Source organism: Artemia franciscana, chromosome 6, assembly GCF_032884065.1.
Source record: "Artemia franciscana chromosome 6, ASM3288406v1, whole genome shotgun sequence".
NCBI lineage: Eukaryota > Metazoa > Arthropoda > Branchiopoda > Anostraca > Artemiidae > Artemia > Artemia franciscana.
In genome coordinates this window covers 28,863,763-28,886,962 of record NC_088868.1, presented here as the reverse complement: position 1 = coordinate 28,886,962, position 23,200 = coordinate 28,863,763, and the positions used below count along the sequence as shown (strand labels likewise).

The 23,200-nt window shown below is 34.9% G+C and overlaps 1 protein-coding gene across 3 annotated transcripts in view; it reads right to left on the bottom strand.

Annotated features, from left to right (window-relative positions):
- The window catches only part of LOC136028281 (solute carrier family 12 member 6-like), a 240,876-nt gene that overhangs the window by 34,854 nt on the left and 182,822 nt on the right, over window positions 1–23,200 (bottom strand). The window contains exons 16-17 of one of the 3 annotated variants that reach the window (XM_065706024.1): window positions 9,465–9,572; window positions 5,527–5,550 (exon numbers count right to left, since the gene is read on the bottom strand). In XM_065706024.1, the coding sequence (XP_065562096.1) occupies window positions 5,527–5,550; window positions 9,465–9,572 (132 nt within the window). Of the gene's footprint in view, window positions 1–4,584; window positions 4,618–5,526; window positions 5,551–9,464; window positions 9,573–23,200 lie in introns of all 3 variants that reach the window. The other 2 variants (XM_065706023.1, XM_065706025.1) reach the window with 2 other exon arrangements.

Here is a 23,200-nt window from a genome sequence, read left to right as displayed (position 1 = left end):
ATACCAATTGTGAGACATATAGGGGAGTTTTAAGCAACAGTCGGCTGTTAGCTCATAATCATCTTCCGCAATGAGGGGTTCGCAACTTTTGCTACTTTGTGTACCTATTATTTGCTTCCGGTGTATTTGATGGTAAGACCAATTTGGTTCCAGCGGTAAGACATGTAGGGGACTTGTAGGTAATAATCGGCTGTTAGGCTACAATCATCTTTAGCGATGAGGGGTTTGCAACTTTTGCTAGTTGCAATGAGGGGTTTTCAACTTTTGCGAGTTGGTGTACCTAGTATTTATTTTAAGATCCTTACAGATTAACAACTTCAGCATTTAATCGAAGCGAGGAGACATAACCAAAGTGTTGCTCTCACAACACTTTACTCAGCGAAGCCGAACAAAGGTTGCCGCATCACCTCACGTTGCCCAAGCAATGTAGATCTAGTTATATTTACGATTGGATTAAGGAGTGTCTCGCACAGCAAATTGGAGCCAAGAGGAGAAGGAAAATTAGAATTTGCATAAAAGTTACAACCTACGAGGTAAGTGGCGGAGGGGTGGTCGTTAGAATAATGTGTTAATCCACTTTGAAACGAAAGGGGCTTATTTACCTCTTCATAAGGCAAAGGGAACAATATGGAAATAAAGCTTTAGCTTTTACCCTCTGTCATCATCTACCGTCGTCTCTCAAGAGGGCTTTTATGGACACTCTAACGGTCAAAGAAATACTTGAACTTTGTTTCAAGCACTTTTATTGAAAAATATGGAATACAAAAATATGGTACCTCGTCTAAATTTTATGTTGCTCTGCCAATTTAGCTAAACCCGCAAGTTCGTAACTGTTCAGAGGGGAGAGTATCTTAAAGATGTGTGTCAAGTGAAACACAATTATAACTTGTAGTAATTTCCAAATTTGCAACATTTTGGGTCTCCTTTCAATCATTTAAAAAATCAGAAGGAAACCTTCGTTGCCTCCTAAAGGGCACTGTTTTCCGTCTGTAAGGTTTCCTATCACCTTTCTCCTCAAGGAACATCTTAAGGTGGGTCATTTCAATAAGGGGTAATTTTAGGCCTTTCGATGAAAGAAGGAAGTATTTGGGGAGGCTTAGGTGATAGAGGGACCCGTATTTTTGCCCAAGGTGCGGAGAAAATGAGGACTTATAGCACTTTATGTGCAATTGTAAGGATTTAAAGGATTTGAGGGTAGAAACTTTTGGGATTGGGGTAAATGGAAAAGATTGGATGGTCGGAATTTTAAAAAGTAAGTGTAAAGACGATATTAAGAATTTGGGAAGGTACGTGCGTGTAGCCATGCAGCAAGTTACGTGCGTGTAGCCATGCAGCACAGAAAGAGATTTTTGGAGGGTGGACGATAGACGGGACAAGAAAAGAATGTTGAAAGTTATTTTATATAGTGTGATTGAAGCGTTTTCTTTTTTCTTTTTTGTAGCCATGATCCAGATAGCTTTAGAACATTTAAAATATATTGATAATGTGTGTGATATTTTGTGTAATTATGTGAGCTTTATGGTATTATTTGCCTTTTGTTTTTTGTTTTCTTTTTGTAATTGTTATGCCTTTCATAGTTATTATTATATACCCTGTTATGTGAGCTAGTATAATTTGGTATTAATTTATATTATTTGTTGTTTTTTTGCCATGGCCCCTAAGTGGCTTTTGTTGCAATAAATATCTATTTACCTATCTATCTATCTATTAAGACCTTAATTTGCTTCCATGATGTCTTGCTCTGGGGTTTATGAGGGACGTCCATTCCTGACATGCGGGACATTGACAACAGTCTAAAGTGAGACAAGAATACAGTGAGGTCGTAAGAATATGATTTTTTTTTACAGTCAAGGGAATAAGAATGAATGCTCAGAAACCACCTAAATCCTGATTACGCATAGGATTAGTTTGAAAAGAAAAACGATGAATAAATGATCCATGACAACAACAACAATTCCATTACCCACTAAATTGATAAAAAATAGAACTTTTCATAAGCCTACTATTTATTCCAAAAAGAGAGAGATATGTCATCTGAACAAACATCGAAGAGAGAGGGACTAACCTTCATTATTCCAAAGATTTAAAAAATTAACAAACAAAACGATACTAACCTAACAAAAGAGATTTGCAATGTGCTGACTTCATACTATTCAAAAGTATACTCTAATGGATAGTGGGTATAGATTTAGAGGAACAGCTTTTTCACTAAATCACGAAGTTGTTGTGTTATGTTAATGAAACCCACACTCTAGGATGCAAAGTCTAGACTAGAGCCCAAAAAATGTTTTAAGCCCCACCATTCGCTCTATCCCTGCTTTGAGGGTTGAAAGATTTTGTAAACATGTCTTTAAACCTGGTTCAAGGGGGGATTTGACACCTTAAAGGATCACCCTACCTCGTCCATTATAAACTTTTTAGTTTGTATTAAAAATTATTTATGATTAATTGGACGGTCTTGCTATAACTTCTAGAGCTTGGATAAGGGATCCCAATAAACGACAAAAAACTAAAAGGCGACATTTACTTTCTCAGAAGTGTTAGAAAAAACATTTAACATCTCCCGTTTTGTGACGGAGATAGTGATATCTAGCTTTCATGAAACGTACCTCATTAGAAAATGTGAATCTGTTGTTTGTTTGTTTTTTTCAATCAAAAGGAGCAAAATTTTCATTTTAAAGTTCAGGAAATGGTAGTTCCTAAAATATTCGAGGGGGACGTACAATTTCATTGTTTTTTTTTTCAGTCCTTTGTTATAATCAAACAATTTATTCTCAATATATCTTGAAGGTGGCTAGTCAAGGGCGTAGCTTGGGTTTTGAGTTAAATTCCAAGATTTCGAGTCACCCTCTTCTCCTCTGATGTGCCCCTGTGGCTAGCCTTGTGACTAAAAGGATCTTTGTCTTTGAGAGGATCAGCCGACTCCGAGACTCGATTTTTGATCGAGATGATTTTAAGGTATTTAATCCCCTTAAAATTAAACATAGAATTTGTTTTTGATTGTGGCTTACAGTTGCTGCTCTTGGATTAGGTCTTGGTAGCTAGTAGGCTTAGGAGAGAAGGTTTTATTGATATGAGATGGCTTCTAAGCCTAAATAAAACTTATATTTAGAATCCAAATTATATCTGAACTGTTTCATGCCTTACGAGTAGGTGATTGAGAAGAGTGGGATGTTTGAAAGCCCCTTCTTGGTCCTGTTTTAAATAAAAAAAAAACAAAAAATCCAATTTAATGTAAGGAGCAACATTAAAACTTAAAATGAACTTAAATTATTACGCGTATGAGGGGGGGGGGGGCCTCCTCGTCAATACCTCGCTCTTAACGCTAAAGTTCTTAAGTACTTCTATAATAATTTCTTATTGTTCTAATTAACCAACCCTTGTTTTTTTGGTAGTCGTTCTTGAAGAACCGGGACAAAAAGTCAAAATTTTGTGTAAAGAGCAAGATATTTAGGAGTGAGGCATCACCCTCCCACTCCCTGTGCGAAAAATGTACGCATACTTCCCAATAGCAAACACTATGCTTAAAAAATAGGCAAATTTCATAACTTAAACACCTTTGCCCAGGGGCTTTGAGGGTCGTGTTATCTAAGGCATAGTCATTGGACCATTCAACTATATTGAACCATTTGGCTATCTAAATTTTTTTTTATCGAACTACTTTGGCAAAAAAAGAGACATATGAGGGGGACTAGCTGTCCTCCGATCCTTTTGACCACTTAAAAAAAGGACTAAAAATTTAAATTTTTATTTGACTGAACCCTCTCCCGATATTCTAGAAGAACTGGTTTGATACGGTCACCTCAGGGGAAGAAAAAAAACAAACAAACAAATAAACACGCATCCGTGATCTTTCTTTTGGCGAAAAAATTCCACATTTAAAAAAATGAGAGCTTGAAACCTCTAGGGTTCCCTGATACGCTGACTCTGATGGTGTGATTTTCATTAACATGCATTGACCTTTAGTGAGTGTTTCCTCCTTTTTTAAATATCAGGTAAAAATTCACAGGCTCGTAACCTTTGATGGGTAACACTAAACTTAATAAATCTTATATATTTGGGATCAGCATAAGAAGCCAATTCTTTTGATCTATCTGTTGATCTCAAAATTCCGGTTATTCTATTTGATAAATCTGTTGATATTAAAAATCTATTTCGTTACCACGAACTATTGAATTTAAACTTTAAATTTAGCTCTGGGAATATTGTTCACCTTGCAACACCCTAGCAACACCTCTTTCTTCAAGTGCAAGAATGACCTTAATTCAGTATCATAGAGAGAGGAAAAGGTAGAAGTAGGTACCTGTAAACAACCTCTTCGACCCTAGTTTGCACTATAGATCCGTTACTAAGATTTATATTAACATAATTCTTGAGCTTTTTTGAGTTAGCCAAAAAATCATTTGTTGCACCTTTACCATAAGTTTTTAATTTTCTTGAAAATTAAAAACTTTGTAAATCAATCTAAAAACCTTTTACGTATGTAAGAATTGTTTCAATTCTACTATATGTCAAAAGAAAAAGAACTGTAAGTTAAGAAGGGAAATTGAATAACATGCTGATAGAGTGCAAATAAACCAATACCTTAAGATCATATCCGGAGGAAAATGCGGTTGTCTAAGCACACAAAAAAGATAGAGGTTAGTACACAAATTATGAAAAAGGACACAGAAAATAGCCCACCACGAGGGGATATTAACTAAGATATCAATTTTACACCTTTTTTTTGTTACTGGAAAAAAACTTATTTCAGAGTTACTTACAAAAAAAGAAGAAGAAAAAAAAATCCGATTTCAGATCGAATATTGCGCCAATTGAACAGGTAAATTCAGCACTAAGATTTAAAGATTTAAATATGTGTTGTTCTTTTTTTTGGTTATTCATCATCTTATCTGACACTAGCAGCATAATTCCAAAATTTAGACTATTAGAGCTATTTTATGCATAAAATCATGAAATAAAAATTTAAACTTTTGTTAGAACTTTGTCAATAATTAAAATCCCCCAGTTGATGCTGACATCGAATTTGAATACTGCTGATTCTTCGACAACAATTTTTTTTAAGCAAAAAGCTTCACAATCATCAGCTGGTGTAATAGTTTTCTAAAACATTAACATGGTCTTAACAACAGTGTTTTCCAAAATCCAATTACCAATAAGTATTATTTTTATTTTTGGTAAGTATTTTTGTTGTAAAACATAATATAACAAAAATTGATCTATTCACATAGTGTAAGAACTGAATGAACTAAATTATTAGCCCTTATGACTGACAATGAGCGTATAAGTTGTAGATTTTGAAGTAAATAACCATTTTAGGATATAGGTAACAACAAATATCATTAATTGTTAATGCTACTTCATTTCTAGAAGGCAACCTAGAATAGTCCCTCGTGGAGGGGCATCTCTGAGCATAGCCCCTCGTGGAGGGCTAACAAATAGGCTATTCAACATATAGCTGAAAGGTAATACAAGGATCCATTAAAAAGGGTTAAATGTTAATCTTCGTAGAAACATTATTCTTACCGAGCATCGCCTATCCATTAGCATCTGAAACACAAAAGCAAAATGAAATTAAAATTAGGAAAGAACAAACTAAATCAACTGAGACAAGATGAATTGGTCGAAGAAAACATCCCAGTTACTTTTAAACAAGGATTACGAAAATTCAGTAAAGTAGTGAAGGAGTATGTGTTCTCGCGCGTGGGAGGAGTGGAGAGGGGGATACAATATGTATCTTCGGATTTAAAATTAGAAGTTAATTTTCACCTTTCCCTTAATAACATTTTTTTTCTTTCGCCACATGTGGATTCCACGTGTAATCGACCAGAAAACTTATTTATTTCCTTCATATTACTGTGCTAATCATTTTTCTCTGAAAGCATCACAGTTGGATCATTAATTTTGACATGGTATTGGTGAAGTGAAACGTGTTAAATACAAGTAGGTGAAACGCAAGGTATTAGCGAAACATGGGTGCTTTCAAAAACGTTAATTTCCTACGGATCATTTAGGGTATTCTTCTAACTGACCACATATCAAACAGCAAGCTGTACGAAAAACGTGGTTCTGTTTGTCTGTCTGAGGATTGTAACGAAACAAAAGTTCAGATGGGACACATTTTGCAGATGAAGGATAACAGATTACCAAATATTGTCCTTTTTGGTCATCCATCTAGTGCTAAACTAAAGGCGAGTCTTCCTGAATGGAATGCGAAGAGTTCGTAAGAAAGAATTAGAAAAACTTAAATAATTTAAAGACCTTCATGGGGTCGTAAAGGAGGAAGCTCAGCTGTTTTGGCCTAAGGTGGCCTGGTGCTGCAATAAGTTGTTAGTAAAAGTAGTGGGAGTATTGGCGAAAAGTAACCAACTTGAAAATCTTCAGTGTATGGACTCAATCCTCCATAGATAAACACTTTAGAATCTAGGACTTGATAATCGTACCCAGAATTTGCAGCCCCAATTCCCATCTCCCTAAGTTTTAAATCCAAAAAATGCCCCTTTAGCCCCTCAGTTTACCTCCACTTTCCGATATTTAGTTAAAATAAGAGTTCATTCTTTTATCCAAAAATACAACATCCATCTAAGATATTAGATGTCTACCTATGTATCAGAAAAGTAACATACAGTTTGGAATAATTCCCGAGGTGGGATATTTTTGATCTTTTGCATAAATCACCCATGAGAGATAAAACCAGGCAGCCAGTTTAAGCAGCAAATTCCTGTGTATACAATTGTTTATTACATTTTTTCGAAAAAGTACAGGGTAAATTTATTCAGTTTTTCCTGAATTTCAATATGTATTAAATTTAAAAGCTTAATAGAGCAACAGGGTACCTTCAGTCTAAACCTAAATAGGGTTCACTCACAAAGGCTTACAAATCTCCTAGTTACCTGCCACTTCTGTGAACCTAATTTACTCTTTGATCTACCCATTCAGGTCATCCTGGTTGTTGCTATAACTTAGATAAGCTTTCTCCAGTCATATTTTGAAGAATTTGATAGCTTTGGAGTTAATATGTACCATTTAAGAAAAACGATAACATTTGAAAGATGAAGGGTCGGCTATTTTGATTGGTAATACTGGATAAAGAATAATTTTTTTTTCATTTTGAAATTTCTTTAGAGGTTTTCTTCGACCTTATCTATTATGAACAGCACAAAATGCTTCATTCCATGCTAAATGTAATGCAATTTCCCACAGAAGAAAGTAGATTTCATAAAAGGTTTTATGAAGCTGACTCATGACGCTGTCCTAAATATACTAATAAAACAAATTTGAAAAAAAATTAAATTCCATTAGATTCTTAAATAACCTAAACACTTCTTCCTACAGAAGTATTACAAAATTTATAGTTAAAGTGAAAAGAAAAATTAAAATAGCGAATAAAATTTAATTAAGGCAGTAATAAAGATATATAACTTCTTAATTAGAAGTTTTGTCCATTATTATATGTTTTCTTTTCATTTTGATTAGAAATAAAAAAAAAGTGTCTAAGAAATTTTTGGTAAAATTTATAGAGCTTATTTTTTTATATTTAAAAATTGGAACGATATATACATTTTAATATTTAAATTTGTATTTTTATAGTAATTATAATTTTATCAATATTAAAAAATTGGATGCTGTCTCTATTTTGAAATAATCCAGGACAATTTGCGCCATTCTATCAAGTATTTAAAAAATTAACAATTCACTAAATAATCATTTGAAGTAAGCTATAAAGTAAAAAAAAGGAAGAAAAGAAAGAACGAAAAAAGGAAACCTTCAAGCAAAAAATGAAACTGAAATAATTCATTTCAAGCAAAAAATAAAGTAAAGGATTAATTATTATCTACCTACTACCTCCTAAGAAAAGAGTCCCTATAGCTATCTATACGTTAATGTTTTAAGCCAAAAATAATATTGACCCGTAAACAAACTAGACTGATAATAAAATATTAAAAGGAAAACAACAAGATGACTCGGATCACGAAAAATATATTGGAAAAAGAAAAGTCGAAAAGGAAATTCGTACACCTATAATTGAAAGTAAGATAGACCCGTTTTCTACCATATACCCTGGAATTATTAAAATTACAATACTCGACTAACGAGCTATAGATGTTAATTTGGCAAAGCTTAAGAATTTTTTTTCTCGATATATTTGGGTAAAAAAAACGAAAAAACATTGTTTCTTCTTTTCAAGAAATCATACTTTATTTAACAGGTTTATTTGATAGATTTAAAAGATAATAATTTTAATATAGTATCATATAATTTTCATGTAGATTGCATTTTAATTATAATTAAATATTAGAGACTTCAATCTTACTAAAATTAAATTTTAAGCAAATTTAACAGATTAAATGAAACTAAATATAAAGGTAATAATAGATTAAGTTTTAAACTAGATATAGCCAAATCTTAGTAGAGATTTAATTTGAAAATATTATAAAGTATAATAATATAGTATAATAATATTATAATATTATTATAAAGTCACTTTATAATGGCTGCAGCTGAAATATCAAATTATTCTTAATCATTATTTTCATGCGGTTACTCTTGAACTTTTATCCTATGCTGTCCTTAATTTTATCCTTAAATATCCTTAGATATTCTTAAGTAAATATTCTTAATTCATTATCCTACAAGTTACCCTTAAATGCCATTTTGAATGGCTACTCTTGAGGTATTATCCCTAATTATCCTTAAATTTATCCTTAAATATCCTTAATTGTCATTTTTATATGATTGCTCTTGAACTTCAGACAAAGTGGCATATTCCAGTGGCAGAGCTACAAATGGGATTTTGTTATGGGGGAAGGGGGGGATCATTATAGATTATCGCCAAAACCATTGCTAACGTGCATAGAAGTCAAGTAAATTTCTTAAGTGCGATTTTTGTTTTAAGTTTGATATACCTTTTTAGCTTGCACATCTATTCCTTACAAGACTAATAGCTTATCTACTATCGATCAACAAGGCCCACTATATTTTATAAGAAAAATCTTTATGAATTTCTCCATGAAAAACCTTAAATATTTCAAAAAACTTGCAATACTAAAATTAGAATTGAAATACGAAAAACTGAAATGCAAAGAACTTGCAGTAAGTAGGATATTTTTTTTTTATACAAATGAAAGAAAGTGAAATCACCTTTTGGAAAAAAACACAGCTTGATTATAATATTAGATCGAATCCCTCTAATATTACCGAAATCATGTTGAAACAATTAAATCTAATCACAATTTCATAAAAATCCCTTTTTAGGGCATTTACTATATTTTTGATATTACTTACTAGTTTGGTTAAAATATATTACATAACGATTTAATATAGTTTGAATGTGCTTTTCTCAAAGAAACTAGTTATTTTTGGGGTCAAATATAGGTCTTATTAAAATAGTTTTCATAATAAAAACTGATGGATTGTCTCTCTTCTATTACGGCCTTACAATGTCTTACAAAATACAAACTTACCACATTCATGCTCTCTTTCTTCGATAAATGAAGTTCTTGAAGTAGTTGATTTCTTTGTTCCATCCTTAGAGTTTTCTCAACAGTATATGCACTAATATCGGCATCCGTCTGAAAAAGTATAAATTTATTTTCGTTTTATCCCAGGCCTTTCTTGATATTTTTGGTTTTACACCAGGACCGGGCATTTTCCACCTCACCTGACATCTGAAATTCGGATATTCGTGGGAATTTTTTAAACTGTAAGCTCCCCAGGCCTGTGAGCCGTCCTAGACAAGTGGTTAGAGCGCTAGACTTGAAATCTTCTGTCCGTGAGTACAGGGGTTTGATTCCTGGTGCCGCCAGTTAAACAGTTTCAAACGGGAGTCAACAGTGTGATTCTGTAACCTCGACCAGAGTCGACCCAGCTCTAAATGGGAATCTGGAGAAATCTGGGGGAAAATACGGGAAGCATCAGATGATTTTTCGCCAACCGCGCATTGCACTCGTGGTCGAAGGCAGATAATTAGGATCGCTACTTACGCCAATCAGACCAATGGTCAGTATCTGATCTTTAAAATATTTTGAAAAAATAGTTATCTCAAAATTTTGATTGGATGAATTTGTGGGAAAAGGGCCTTGGGGGGCTAGTTGCCCTCCAATCACGTTTTTTCATAAAAAGGGTACTACAATTCTTAATTACAATGGAATGAGCCCCTTTGCAGTTTATGTGACCTTACCTTCCATAAAAACCTTATATGCCCAGAGGGCATATTTTACAACCTTGCCCCCAGATTCTGGGGGGGGGGTGTCTTTTATTCCTGGAGTTTTGTTATTATATCTTTGGTCCATTTTAAACAAAATGGCTATATAAGAAATTCGATTAGAAGCATTTCGGGAAAATAAGGTTGGGGGGGGGGGCTAATCAACATCTGATCACTCTTGACTCTTAAAAGAGGAATTTAAACTTTCAATTTCTAATCATTTTAGTCCATCAGAAAAACTGGCTCTCTCAAAATTTCCATTGGATGCATTTGGGGAAAAGAGGCTGTTATTTTGTGCGTGTGTGTGTGTGTGGAGGGGGCCTGAAGTTCACTTTTGAATCATAAAAAGGTAACTAGTACTTTCAATTTCCAATCAAATGAGCTACCTTCGAAGTTTATACGACCACGCCTTACATAGTAACTTTATACGCCCCCAGGACATAACTCACAACACTTGCCCCGGGATCCGGGAGGTTTTGTCGACCCCATAGTTTTTTGTTATCTGATGTTCAAACTATTTTAAAAATAATGGCTATCTCAAAATTTGTATCGGATGGGTTTGGATGATGGGGGGTTTGCATTTGACCTCTGATCTCTTTTGGCTCTTAGAAACTGAACTAGAACATCAAATAAGCCTTCTCCAAACTTATGCCCCAAGGGCATAACTTGCAGCTATTTTAAAAAAATGGCTATCTTGCCTCTTAAGAAGTGAACTAGAAATATCAATTCCCAATCAAGTAAGCCCTCTCCGAAGTTAGTACGAGTATCCATTCCATTAGAGCCATATATACCCCCAGGGCATAACTTACAACGCCTGCCCACGAGCCTGGGGGGTTGTGTCGGCACCGGAGTTTTTGTTATCTGACCTTTGAACTATTTTTAACAATATACGTATCTAAAAATTTTTAGGGGGCAACTTTCAATTTCCAATTACATTGGCCCTCTCTGAGGTTTATACTAGCAATCCTTCCATAAGAGCCATATATGCCCCAAGGCTTAACTTAAAACGCCTATCCCCTGGCCATGGGAGGTTGTGTCGACACCGGAGTTTTTGTTATCTGATCTTTGATCTATTTCAATCAGTTCGTGGTAACGAACTGTAGTAAGGAGCGACCCGGCTCAATAGTAACCAAAACTCTAAAAAACGGATTTTAAACGGATACCAATAGCTACATCGATAGAATCGCATTTTAATGCTGATTTTAAATATTTAAGTTTCATCAAGTTTAGTCTTACCCATCAAAAGTTACGAGCCTGTGAAAATCTGCCTTATTTTAGAAAATAGGGGGAAACACCCCCTAAAAGTCATAAAATCTTAACGAAAAAATGTGGAATTTTGTATTTTTTGCCAGAAAGCAGATCACGGGTGTGTGTTTATTTGTTTGTTTTTTGTTGTTTTTTTTTGTTTTTTTTTTCCAGGGCTAATCGTGTCGAACCAGGGGTCCTAGAATGTTGCGAGATGGCTCATTCCAACGGAAATAAAAAGTTCTAGAGCCATTTTTAAGTGACTAGAAAATTGGAGGGCACCTAGACCCCCTCCCACGCTAATTTTTTTTCCAAAGTCACCGGATCAAAGTTTTGAGATAGCCATTTTATTCAACATAGCCGAAAAACCTTATAACTATGTCTTTGGGGACGACTTACTCCCCAACAGTCCCCGTGGGAGGGGCTACAAGTTACAAACTTTAACCAGTGCTTACATATAGTAATGGTAATTGGGAAGTGTACAGGCATTTCAAGGGGTTTTTTTGGTTGGGGGAGGGGTTGAGAAGAGGGAGATATGCTGGGGGAACTTTCCATGGAGGAATTTGTCATGGTGGAAAAAAATTCCCATGTACGGAGCACAGGATTTTCTAGCATTATTTTAAAAAAAATGAAAAAAAAAAACATGAAAAAAGTTTTTTCAACTGAAAGTAAGAAGCAGCATTAAAACTTAAAACGAATAGAAATTATTACGCATGTTAGGGATTTACCTCCTCATTATACCTCGCTATTTACGCTAAAGTATTTTTAGTAATTTCAACTATTTATTCTACGGCCCTTGTGATTCATGGTTCATTCTTAAGGAATTGGGACAAAATCTAAGCTTTAGTGTAAAGAGCGAGGTACTGACGAGGGGGTAAACCCCCTCATATACGGAATAAAAACATACGAATACAGAAGTTCGTTACGTGAGCTTACTGGTAAGTTACGTATATCTTTTACTAATAAAAACGTTCGTAAAAAAATTAAAAGTTCTATTTGCCTTTTTAAGTAATCAAAACATTGGAGGGCAACTAGGCCTCCTCCCCCGCTCCTTTTTCTTATCAAAATCATTCGGTCAAATGTATGAGAAAGCCCTTTAGCCAAAAAAAAACATACAAATTTCGTTTTAATTATAAATCTGCGGAGAGCCAAAATCAAAACATGCATTAATTCAAAAACATTCAGAAATTAAATAAAAAAAGTTCGTTTAACTGAAAGTAAGGAGCGACATTAAAACTCAAAACGAACAAAAATTATTTCGTATATGAAAGGGGCTGCCCCCTCCTCAACGCCCCGCTCTTTACGCTAAAGTTTTTTACTTTTTTAAAAAGTAGAGCTGGGAGAAATAGTCAAACTTTAGCGTAAAGAGCGGGGCGCTGACGAGGGAGCATCCCCTTGCATATACGAAGTAATTTCTGTTCAGGATTTTCTAGCATTATTATAAAAAAAAAGAAAAAATAAATATGAAAGAGTTTTTTCAACTGAAAGTAAGGAGCCGTAAACTCAAATCGAACAGAGATTATTGCGCATATGAGGGGTTCTTCTCCTCCTAAATACCCCGCTCTTTATGCTAAAGTGCTTTTAGTAATTTCAACCATTTATTCTACTGCCTTTCTGATTCAGGGGTCATTCTTAAGGAATTGGGACAAAATTTAAGCTTTAGTGTAGAGCGAGGTATTAACGAGGGGACAAACCCCCTCATATACATAATAAAAATATATGAATATAGAAGTTCGTTACGTTAGTTAATTCTGTAGTTACGTATATTTTTTACTATTAAAAACTTCCGTTAAAAATTAAAGGTTCTAGTTGTCTTTTTAAGTAACTGAAAAATTTGAGGTCAACTAGGCCTCCTCCTCCACCCCTTTTTTTTCTCAAAATCGTCTGATCAAAACTAAGAGAAAGTCATTTAGCCAAAAAAAAAGAATTAATATGGAAATTTCATTTTAATAATTTATGTGCGGAGAGCCAATATCAAACGTGCATTAATTCAAAAACCTTCATAAATTAAATAAAAAAACTAGTTTTTATTAGCTGAAAGTAAGGAGCGACATTAAAAGTTAAAACGAACAGAAATTACTCCGTGAATGAAAGGGGCTGTTCCCTTTTCAACGCCCCGATTTTTACGCTAAAGTTTTTTACTGTTTAATAAAGTAGAATTGAGATAAAGAGTCAAACTTTAGCGTAAAGAGCGGGACGTTGAGAAGGGAACAGCCTTTTTCATACACGGAGTAATTTCTGTTCGTTTTAAGTTTTAATGTCGCTCCTTACTTTCAGTTAAAAAAAAAGTTTTTTTATTTAATTTACTAAAATGGCTATCTCCAAATTTTTATCTGATACATTTGAGGAAATAAGGACGTGAGGGCAGAGGGGGGCTAGCTGCAATCCGATCACTTTTGACTCTTAAAAATTGAACTAGAACTTTCAATTTTCAATCAAATGAGCCTTCTCTGAAGTTTATACCAGCATTACTTCCATCAGAACTATATATGCACCCAGGGCAAAACTTACAACGCCTTCTCTCGGTTCTTGGGGGGTTGTGACAATTTTGAGATTAAAATCTTAAAAATTTTAATCTGACACATTTGTGGGAAAAAAGGCGTGGAGTGGGCTAGTTGCCCTGGGGACTAGGGATGGATTTGGGGGGAAAGGGCCTGGAGGGGTGGGGGGTTAGTTGCCCTTTAATCTCTTTTGAATCTTAAAAAGGACATTAGAACTTCTGATTTCCAACCGAATGAGCCATCTTCGAATTTTATGCGACCATACTTTCCATATGAAGTGCCTCTTAAAAAAAATTAATAGTTAGAAATTGGAGCCGTATGGCCTTTACTATAGGCACCACTATAGCGTTGACTCTGAAAAGATTTAAATGTAGATATTTTGACACCTTACTTTTGTTGGAAAAATGGGTCATAATGTAATAATATTTTTTATTTCTTTGCTGTTATGCCTGGTGTCCGGCCAATTTTCCCTCTGGAAAATCCTTCCCGCAGAAAATACCCCTCCCGGCAAGTTTTCCTGTAGAAAATCCCCCCAGACAATTCCTCGCGTTTAGGATTTCCCCAGAAAATTCCTCCTGAAAAATTCTCTCGTGGACAATTCCCCCCTGTCCCTCACTAAAGGCAATTATCCTCCAGAAATTTCCCCACATAAAATTGAGCCCCCAAAGAGAAAGTAAAAAAACAAATAAATAAAAAGAATCAAAAACAGGAGAGATTTTGGAATATTCTACCCGTGGGCCAAAATATGGGATGAATATAGGGTTCTGCCCATCTTAAATTTTATTGGTTCTGGCTTGGACTTTGACTCCATCTTATTGAAATTTACAAAAAATTATGTCCCTTAAAGGTACTACAGACGGGAAAACTTTTTTATGTACGCCTAGTGGACGACCCCCAATCCTTTTTGTGATCACTTAAAAAACATTTCCACAAAAAAAATTTCAAAAAAAATAAAGGGCTCCAATTCAATATACCAAAAATGAGCAGAAATAAAGTCAAATAATCTTCCAAGTGTAAAAATATCATGAATCACCATCAATAAATAAATGAACCCCAAAACAAACAGAAATTACAACAAACACCCGAGTCAAATTGAAAGCGAACAGAAATTAATATGAGTAGAGCTGACAACCCTCATGCCTTCTCAAGACTAAAACATAATTTGTACTTTACTAAAAAAAAAAAAAAAATAATAATACTGTAGATTGGCAGTTTAATATACATATACTGATATTTATTTTTTAACCCTTTCACGACCAGGCCCTCGTTTTTCGAAAAAAATTGACGAAAAATATATGGTTCCTGACCAAAAAGACACGCTGATATTGAATATGCTCATAAAAACCTTCTAAAATGAGCATTCAAAAATCTGTTCAAAGCGGGACTCTGCAGTCCTGCTGGGCAAATGAATCTGACCAAATGCTATCCGAAGGGACTGAGAAGTTCCGCTGAGCAAGTTAATTTTTTGTAAAATAAAATCGTTTATTCAGAATATAAAACTTCAATTGCAATGTTAATTCAAACTCAGTCATTGATGATACTCATGATACTCAGCAAAACAATTCTTCCATTCGTTGACGTACAACGTCACGCCACATTTGGAGCAAATTGAGTGTGGTTTTGATTCAACTTGCTTTATAGAACATATTTCACATCTTGAGCTTTGAGAAACAAATTTAGGCCAGTGATCGCCCAGACCACTAAGACGGACATCGTCTGGAACTGAGGCACCACAACTCCCTCGTCTTTTCTTGTTAACTGCAACAGCCTTCTGAGAAGTGCTTCCATTTTTCCTCTTCAATTGTGGCACAGAAACGAGTCCTCTCACGACCCTTCGCCGAAACTCGAGCAGTGTCAATTTTTCTTCGGAAAAAAGGAGACTGTGCAAAACATGGGCATTACAGAGTGTCAAATTAACAAAACCCCAAAACAGTCGATGCTACCATTTTAACGACTTTCTATCTCTTCCATATGCTGCCCTTTTCTGGTGATTGTAATGACCACCCATATGGTCATTAGAATCCTTTGCTACTTGAGGGGCTGTGATAACCGAAGTAGATCCATCATAATTCTTTCTTTTTACAGAGGCTACCTCTGTACCATGGTAGTTAGAGGCAAACAGAACAGTCTTGGAATCCCTCCATTTATAGACACCAATTGATCCACAATGTTTTTGGTCGAAGCTTCCTCTATTTAAGCTCTGTCGGGTGCAAGGACAGGAAGCCCCTTCCTGTTTGAACGAATAGTACAACACGCAAAAATACCATCTTCCTTAAGTTGCTCAAGAAGATAGACAGACGAAAAAAAGTTATCGAAAATGACAATATGCTCTTTCTTGGTGAGACATTCAGTCATTTGTCTCACGACTCCACCGCCAAGTCCAAATCCTAAAATCGTCTTTGATAACTTGGAATTTTCCTTGATAAACTTCAAAATTGTAGACATAACCGCTCATGCAGGCTAAGCACCAAAGCTTATAGCCCCTTTTTATCCGCTTCATTGGGTTATATTGCTTTAGTGTGGAGCGTCCTTTGAAAAGAATGATGGATTCGTCAACACTCAGGTAAGTTCCAGGCTTCACTACCTGCTTGAAGCGGAAGTTTAGCAGGTCAATCATCGGTCGCAGCTTGAAAAGCCTGTCTTTCTGGCCAGCTGTGATTGTCAGGTTGTCTCTGACATGCAAGTTTCTTAGAATATCTTCGAATCTGTTTCTTGACATCCTTGACGATACAAAAGAGACACCAAGGTCAGGATCAGTAGCCCAGTAATCCCTCATGCTTGGGAGTTGGTGGTACCCCATTAATAGATTTATCCCTAAGAACACCTTAAGTTCATTGTATGTTATGTTGAGATTCTTGCCTTTCTAAACAGAATAAAGATTTGACTGTAAAACAAGGAGCTGAAGAAGCTCATTGCTCAAGCAATTAAGAAAAAAATACATAGGAGTTGATTCACGCCCTATTTCCTCTACATTAGCCTCAGGACTCTTCAAGTCCAACTGTTGGGTTTGTGCGACAACTTTCTTCCATGTTCTTTTCCTTTCATTGACTTCTGCTTTCCTTGCCGGCGGTCTTACATTTTTTTTTTTGGTTGATTAGCTGCACGAGACAGAACAGGTGCTGATGAAGTTGAAGGCACAGCAAGCCAAGGATCTCTATCGTTTGGGATTGGAAAAGTGGCTGTCGAGTCTTCTCCAGCATTTGGTAAGTCCGAACTTGGGAGAATATTAGCTAACACCATGCCAATCAGGTCTTGCTCCATAGCATCGTCTTCTGTGTCGGTGTTTTCCTGTAAATCCAGCTCTATCTCCTCAGACTGCTGAAACCAGACATCCTCTTCATCCAAATCACTAAGATCGCTTCCCGTCTTTTCTAAGACATTCAGTATGGTACTTTGACTGGTAGATATTCGCTTTCGCATGGCCTGGAACAAGAACTAACTATACAAACGAGAGAGAGAGACAGAGAGAGAGAGAGAGAAACCAACAAAAGGAATTTCTTTTTTTCTTTGTTTAATCTTGACCTGAATAAAAGAGGGAAAGGCGTGAATAAAAGGCAAAAAGAAATAAAAGATAGAGGCAGACTGCTGATTTTTTATCTGCAAGGTCATCCAAAACAAACGTCACAGACCACAGGAAATTAAAATAAACAGCAAGAAAACAATTCCAAGAGTGCTGCTGCTTTAGAAATCGCTAATTTTCGAAAGTGTCGTTCTAATCAACCTCGACCAGTCGCCGGTGGCGGACTTTACAGTCGCCACCGCACAAAGGCATTGTCCACTGGGACTGCAAGGTCCCAAAAATAGAATCCATTACAGCAGTCACCCAAAGGGATTTATCGGATTTTTTTATGCCAAAATGTTTCCCTACACATAAGCAATAGCTATTGCAGTTTTGGATCTGATCTTACAACGCTGTAGCCCGCTATCACAAATAAAAAAAAACGACTTCTTACCTTTTTTGAAAAAAAGTAGCAGCAAAACTTCACCATCAGCTGAATAACTCATACTGAACGCAACCTTGACTTGTTACCCATCAATCGACTGGCAAAAAAAGGTGGAAAACGAAGAAACAGGTTTTATTACTCTATCTATCAATTTAGAAGCGCCCGAAGGATTTTTAAATGCCGGGACTGTAAGGTCCCGTCGGTCGCGAAAGGGTTAAAGTCTTAATAATTTTTGATTTATTTATGTTAAAAAAAGTAAAAACATTTCAAATGTGTTTTTTAACAGGTTTTATTGACTTTCTAAAAACTCTTATTTACTGCAAGTATTGTTTGCTTATTTGGAACAAGGAGTTCTTTCGATTCTGAATTTATTTGGTTTCGAGTTGGAGTTTTACTATGTTTTGTATTAAATTAGAAAAGAAAAACAACAAAAAATGCACCCTTTTAAGGTCCTGCTAGATGGTAGATGTTATGTTGCTTATTTTGGAAATTGAACAGTACCATTTCATTACGGATCTAGCATAACCTGACTCCTACGGTATTTAATGATATAACGCTACAAGCAATATAACCGTCCCCGGGACCCTTAAAAATGGAGAAAACCGCCATTCAGCTAAATTTCCAAGGAAAACTTTTTACGATTTAAACAGGGGTTACTACCCTCCTGACCTCGTATGTTATCTGCCCCCCTAGAGGTATTAAGATATCCTTGTTATCCCAGCTAATATGCACTACATTTCTAATAATGAAAAGCAAAGTGTCCAGGAAACACTTAAAACCAGTCTGTTTAAATTTATTTTAGTATAGAAATGATCCTCTTTTTTTCTAATTAAACATTAATAATGATTTTATCTTATCTTTTATTGTCATTGTTATTGCTGATTAGTTTGATCTTATTGATATTATTGCTGATTATTTCTGTGATTGAGAAGATTAGGTATAAGGGAGTTCATCAGATGAATGTAAAACTTCGTTTTTGGTGAAAATAACCTGACAAGAGTCATACGCAGCAACTAGGTTATGAGGTGTTAATTAGAAACTGGCAAGATAATGAATTAAATTAATTAATTGATTAGGTGATTAGAAGAAAAATGAAAATATAGTTGCATGATTAGAAATTATTTTTAGAATTAATTATGAACTAGATATTTAATTAAGCAATCAAAACTGCTTGTGTAAATGTACTAACAAAATATGCAAGATATCGTTGGTGAATTTTATCTAGGGAAATCTGGAATCTTGTTACTTTTCTTCATTCCTTTGGAATCTTTCCAGCTTCTAAGATTCTCCAAAAAGGTGAAATTTCATTCAAAACAAACGAAGCGCGAAATGTAGTTAACATAATACCCCTCATACGACAAAAGAGATAGAAAATATTCGAACCACAATAGAACATCAAGAGATAGTTTTAGATCCGAAAATCAATTAGATCCAAATCTAATCTTCAAGATGTAAAAGGAACTTACAGAGAACTTAAAGGAAAACTTAAGAATATTAGGAAATTCGATTTCGGAGCTCAAATTAAAAAAAATGGCAGTTTTTAGCATTAATCTAAATTTTTTCATTTCTGAAACAGAAAATTAAAGTCAATTCAGTAAGCTTGTTCTCCTCATCCCTTTGAGTGTGCTGAGTAGTTTGGTATAAAATTGATATATGAAGATTGTGGCACAATTGTCAAAATATTAATGACAAGAATTTAGTTGTGGTCTCACATATTTTTACTATATTTTCAAATTTAGTTGGCAAAAGTAACTATCCAGATGGTAGTACCCCTCCTTCCAACTCCAAAAATATGTTGGCTAGCAAAAGCCCATTCCGCACCCATTCAAAATGTGGCGAGTTGCAATGTGGCGAGACTAAAATGTGGCAAGACTAGGAAACTTCTTTGGCAGACAGAGATTCAAATTGGAACCCTTATTTACCGGATGTATATGAGAGTTATTGCGGTCTAATCTGGGGTGAAAGGATTTTCTAATTCTCGATTAAGTTGGGTGCTGGCTGAATTTGAAATCCCCTTCAGCAGCCAGATTTCACGAAAATAATTGGATTTTAATACAAGTATTTTATAATAATGCTTAAATTTTACGGGTTAATTATTTCCGTGGACTTGGTCTATTACGAACTGTTACCGTTACTGACCGAGTGCTGAGTCGTTACAAGCCAATGAAAATAATTGTTTTCATTTCTGCCAATGCTTTGTTTACTTCTATTAAACTTGAGTTGAAAAATTCACTTCACCAGAAGAGTTCATTTGACTGTAGCAAATTTTATAGAAATCTTTCAGTTTGGTCACCAAGGCTTTGCGTTCAGCCAGTAGTTTCAACTTCAGTAGTTTCAACAGTAGTTTCAATTTCAACAACTTCGTACTTTGCCTGGATTGGATATAGCGACGTTGCTGAATTACTCTCACTTTATAAGTTTACCGTCAATCAGAGCCCCACCTGGTCAACACTATATTGGGTACAGAATAGACACCCTAGACACTGATTGGGTTCGAATCACTTCATTCATAAAAGTAATAGGTGCATTATTATCACCAAGCTTTGAATTATGTTCAATTAGAAGTCAAATCTTCCGTAGCCAGAATTCAGGTTAACCAGTGAAATGTGTTTCTGTTGGCTAAGGTTTGGTTCATTTTCATTCCGATCACAGTTGAAAAGTTTGTTTTCCAGTTAGTAAAATTGTGTTAAAATGAAGTAAAAGGTTCTTTCTCTTATGCTGGTGTAAGTGCAATATTCAACTTTTTTAATTAAATTGTTAAGTTAAGTTCTGTTAAAATGTGTTCCTGTTGGCTAATGTTTGGTTCATTTTCATTCCGGTCACAGTTGAAAAGTTTGTTTTTCCAGTTAGTAAAATTGTGTTAAAATGAAGTAAAAGGTTCTTTCTCGTATGCTGGCGTAAGTGCAATATTCACCTTTTTTAATTAGATTGTTAAGTTCTGTTAAAATGTGTTCCTGTTGGCTAATGTTTGGTTCATTTTCATTCCGATCACAGTTGAAAGGTTTGTTTTTCAGGTTAGTAAAATTGTGTTAAAAAGAAGCAAAAGGTTCTTTCTCGTATGCTGGTGTAAGTGCAATATTCACCTTTTTTAATTAAATTGTTAAGTTAAGTTCTGTTGCAGGTTGAATCTCACTTCAGCAATCAGATTTCACGTTTCCCGGTGAAAATAATAACTTCAAACGGGCGGACAATCGTACAATTCGGGTCAGGTTTGAAAAACATACTTCTCCAGCAAGCAAAGTTAGGCTGGAAATAAATGAAAGCTACGCGCTCATGCACTAATAAGAATCTACGGCTTCGTAGATAGTCTTCCAAAGGTGTCTTTTTTAGGAAAATTTATTCGGGTTGCAAAAAAAAATTTTGCTTTCAATAAGAAAAACCTGTTGAAATTTCACAGCGAGGTCGCTTGATAGTCTTGCTTGAAAATTTTACTATCTTCGGCCGTAACTTAGTTGAACAAAATTACGTGTTGAATATGTTTAAAAATGTGTCTTTTTGTAAACCCTCCCTGCTTGCAACGCATAAACACATAAAGTGTATACAAGTAGGCTATATGCGGAATATGCTTGAAAAAACCTCATATTTATATCATCTACTGCTTGCAATGTACAGCCATTATTTTTTGGTCTATTTGTGTCGATATCTATTTAGTAGATCCTAAATTTATAGAAATAAGTTTAATTTTAACTTTTTCAAACACCAATTACAAAAATGATAAAGAGGTCAATTAAAAGTTTTATTAGATTTTTAGATTTCATGAAGTTTATATGATGAAAGGTATTAAAGAAGCTTTTAAGTGAAAAGGTTTCTTGTTAAGCAATAGTATAATTTTGCCAAAATCTTACGGAGGGGAGGGGCAAATTTGGAGCCAATTTTCCTAAATCAAGTGAAAATGACAGTGAAAACTGACAAATGAACCATTTAGTACCATAAAAATAAAGATATCCTAAAACAACTGACCCGTTTCTGTTGACGGCAGAATAGTAAAAGGTTGTTTTGGCATGTTCATAAATTGAAAGGGAGCTGTAAATCCGGACTAGTCCCAGTTAAAGATAGGAACAGGGCCACTATTAGTGATAAGGAAGAGTTAAAAAGAGATAGGAAGAACATTTTGAGAATATACTAAACCGAGATAAAATTGCAGGAAAAGATATAGAGGAAAATAAAAAAGTTTGTGATACCTTGGATGTGAAGGAATATTTGTTTTATGAGGACAAATTAGCGACAGTATTAAAAAGATTTCAAAATAAAAGGCCCCAGGTGCTGATACTGTGGTAAAAGAGTTTCTTAAATATGTTGGCTCTCAGGTTAGAAATAAATTACTCAAGATTATGAATATAATTTTTTGAAAAAGGGGAAGTACCTAGCAATTTTAGAAAAACCCTAATTAAACCACTGTATAAAAAAGTTGATGAGAGTGAGTGTGGTAATTACCGAGGCATTACCGTGTTCTCTGTAGGACCAAGTTACTTAGTAATATGATGAATTTTAGACTGAGAGATGCTGTAGACAAAGTGATAAGAGAAGAACAGTACAGTTTTTTAAAGGGTAGAGGATGTGTCGACCAAATTTTCTCTCTTAGTTTAATAATTGAAAAGTGACTGAGTTGTCAAACACCTTTGGTCCTGAGTTTTATAGATTATGAGCAACCATTCGATTCTGTTGATAGCTGAGCTTTAGTGAACGTCTTATCCTTGTATGGTACACCAGATAAATACATTAAAGTTATTAATACTATGTACAATAATAACACTGCTGCGGCTAAGGTGGGAAATGAGGTTAGCAGCTGGTTTCGATTAAATCAAGAGTTAAACAGGGTCCCCCTTTACATGGATCATTTTGACGGACTTCGTTTTAAGGAGCACAAGAAAGGTAATGGGAGAACATGTAATCGAATGGAGAGGAAAACTTTCCTGAACTTAGATGATGCTGATGATTTAAGCATCCTAAATAAAAGTTTGAGTAAAATGAATGAACTTTTAAAGGTTTTACGAGTTCAGGGTGCTATAATAGGTTTGAAAATAATGTTAAGAAGGCTAAGTCGCTAAGGCTAGGAATAATTGAAGATGATAAGGTTACATTGGGTAACAGAAAGATTGATCAGGTGGACAGCTTTTCTCACTTTGGTAGTATCATAGACAGCACAACAGCGCTGCCTAAACAAAGAGTGATGTGGGCACAATGTATTATTTATTTATTTATTACTTTTTTTGTTCAGCCCAGGGCAATTTGTATCGAAGCAGTTGTCGTAGAAACTTCAAAGAGCTCATTCGATTGGAAGTTAAAATGCTAGTGCTCTTTTAATA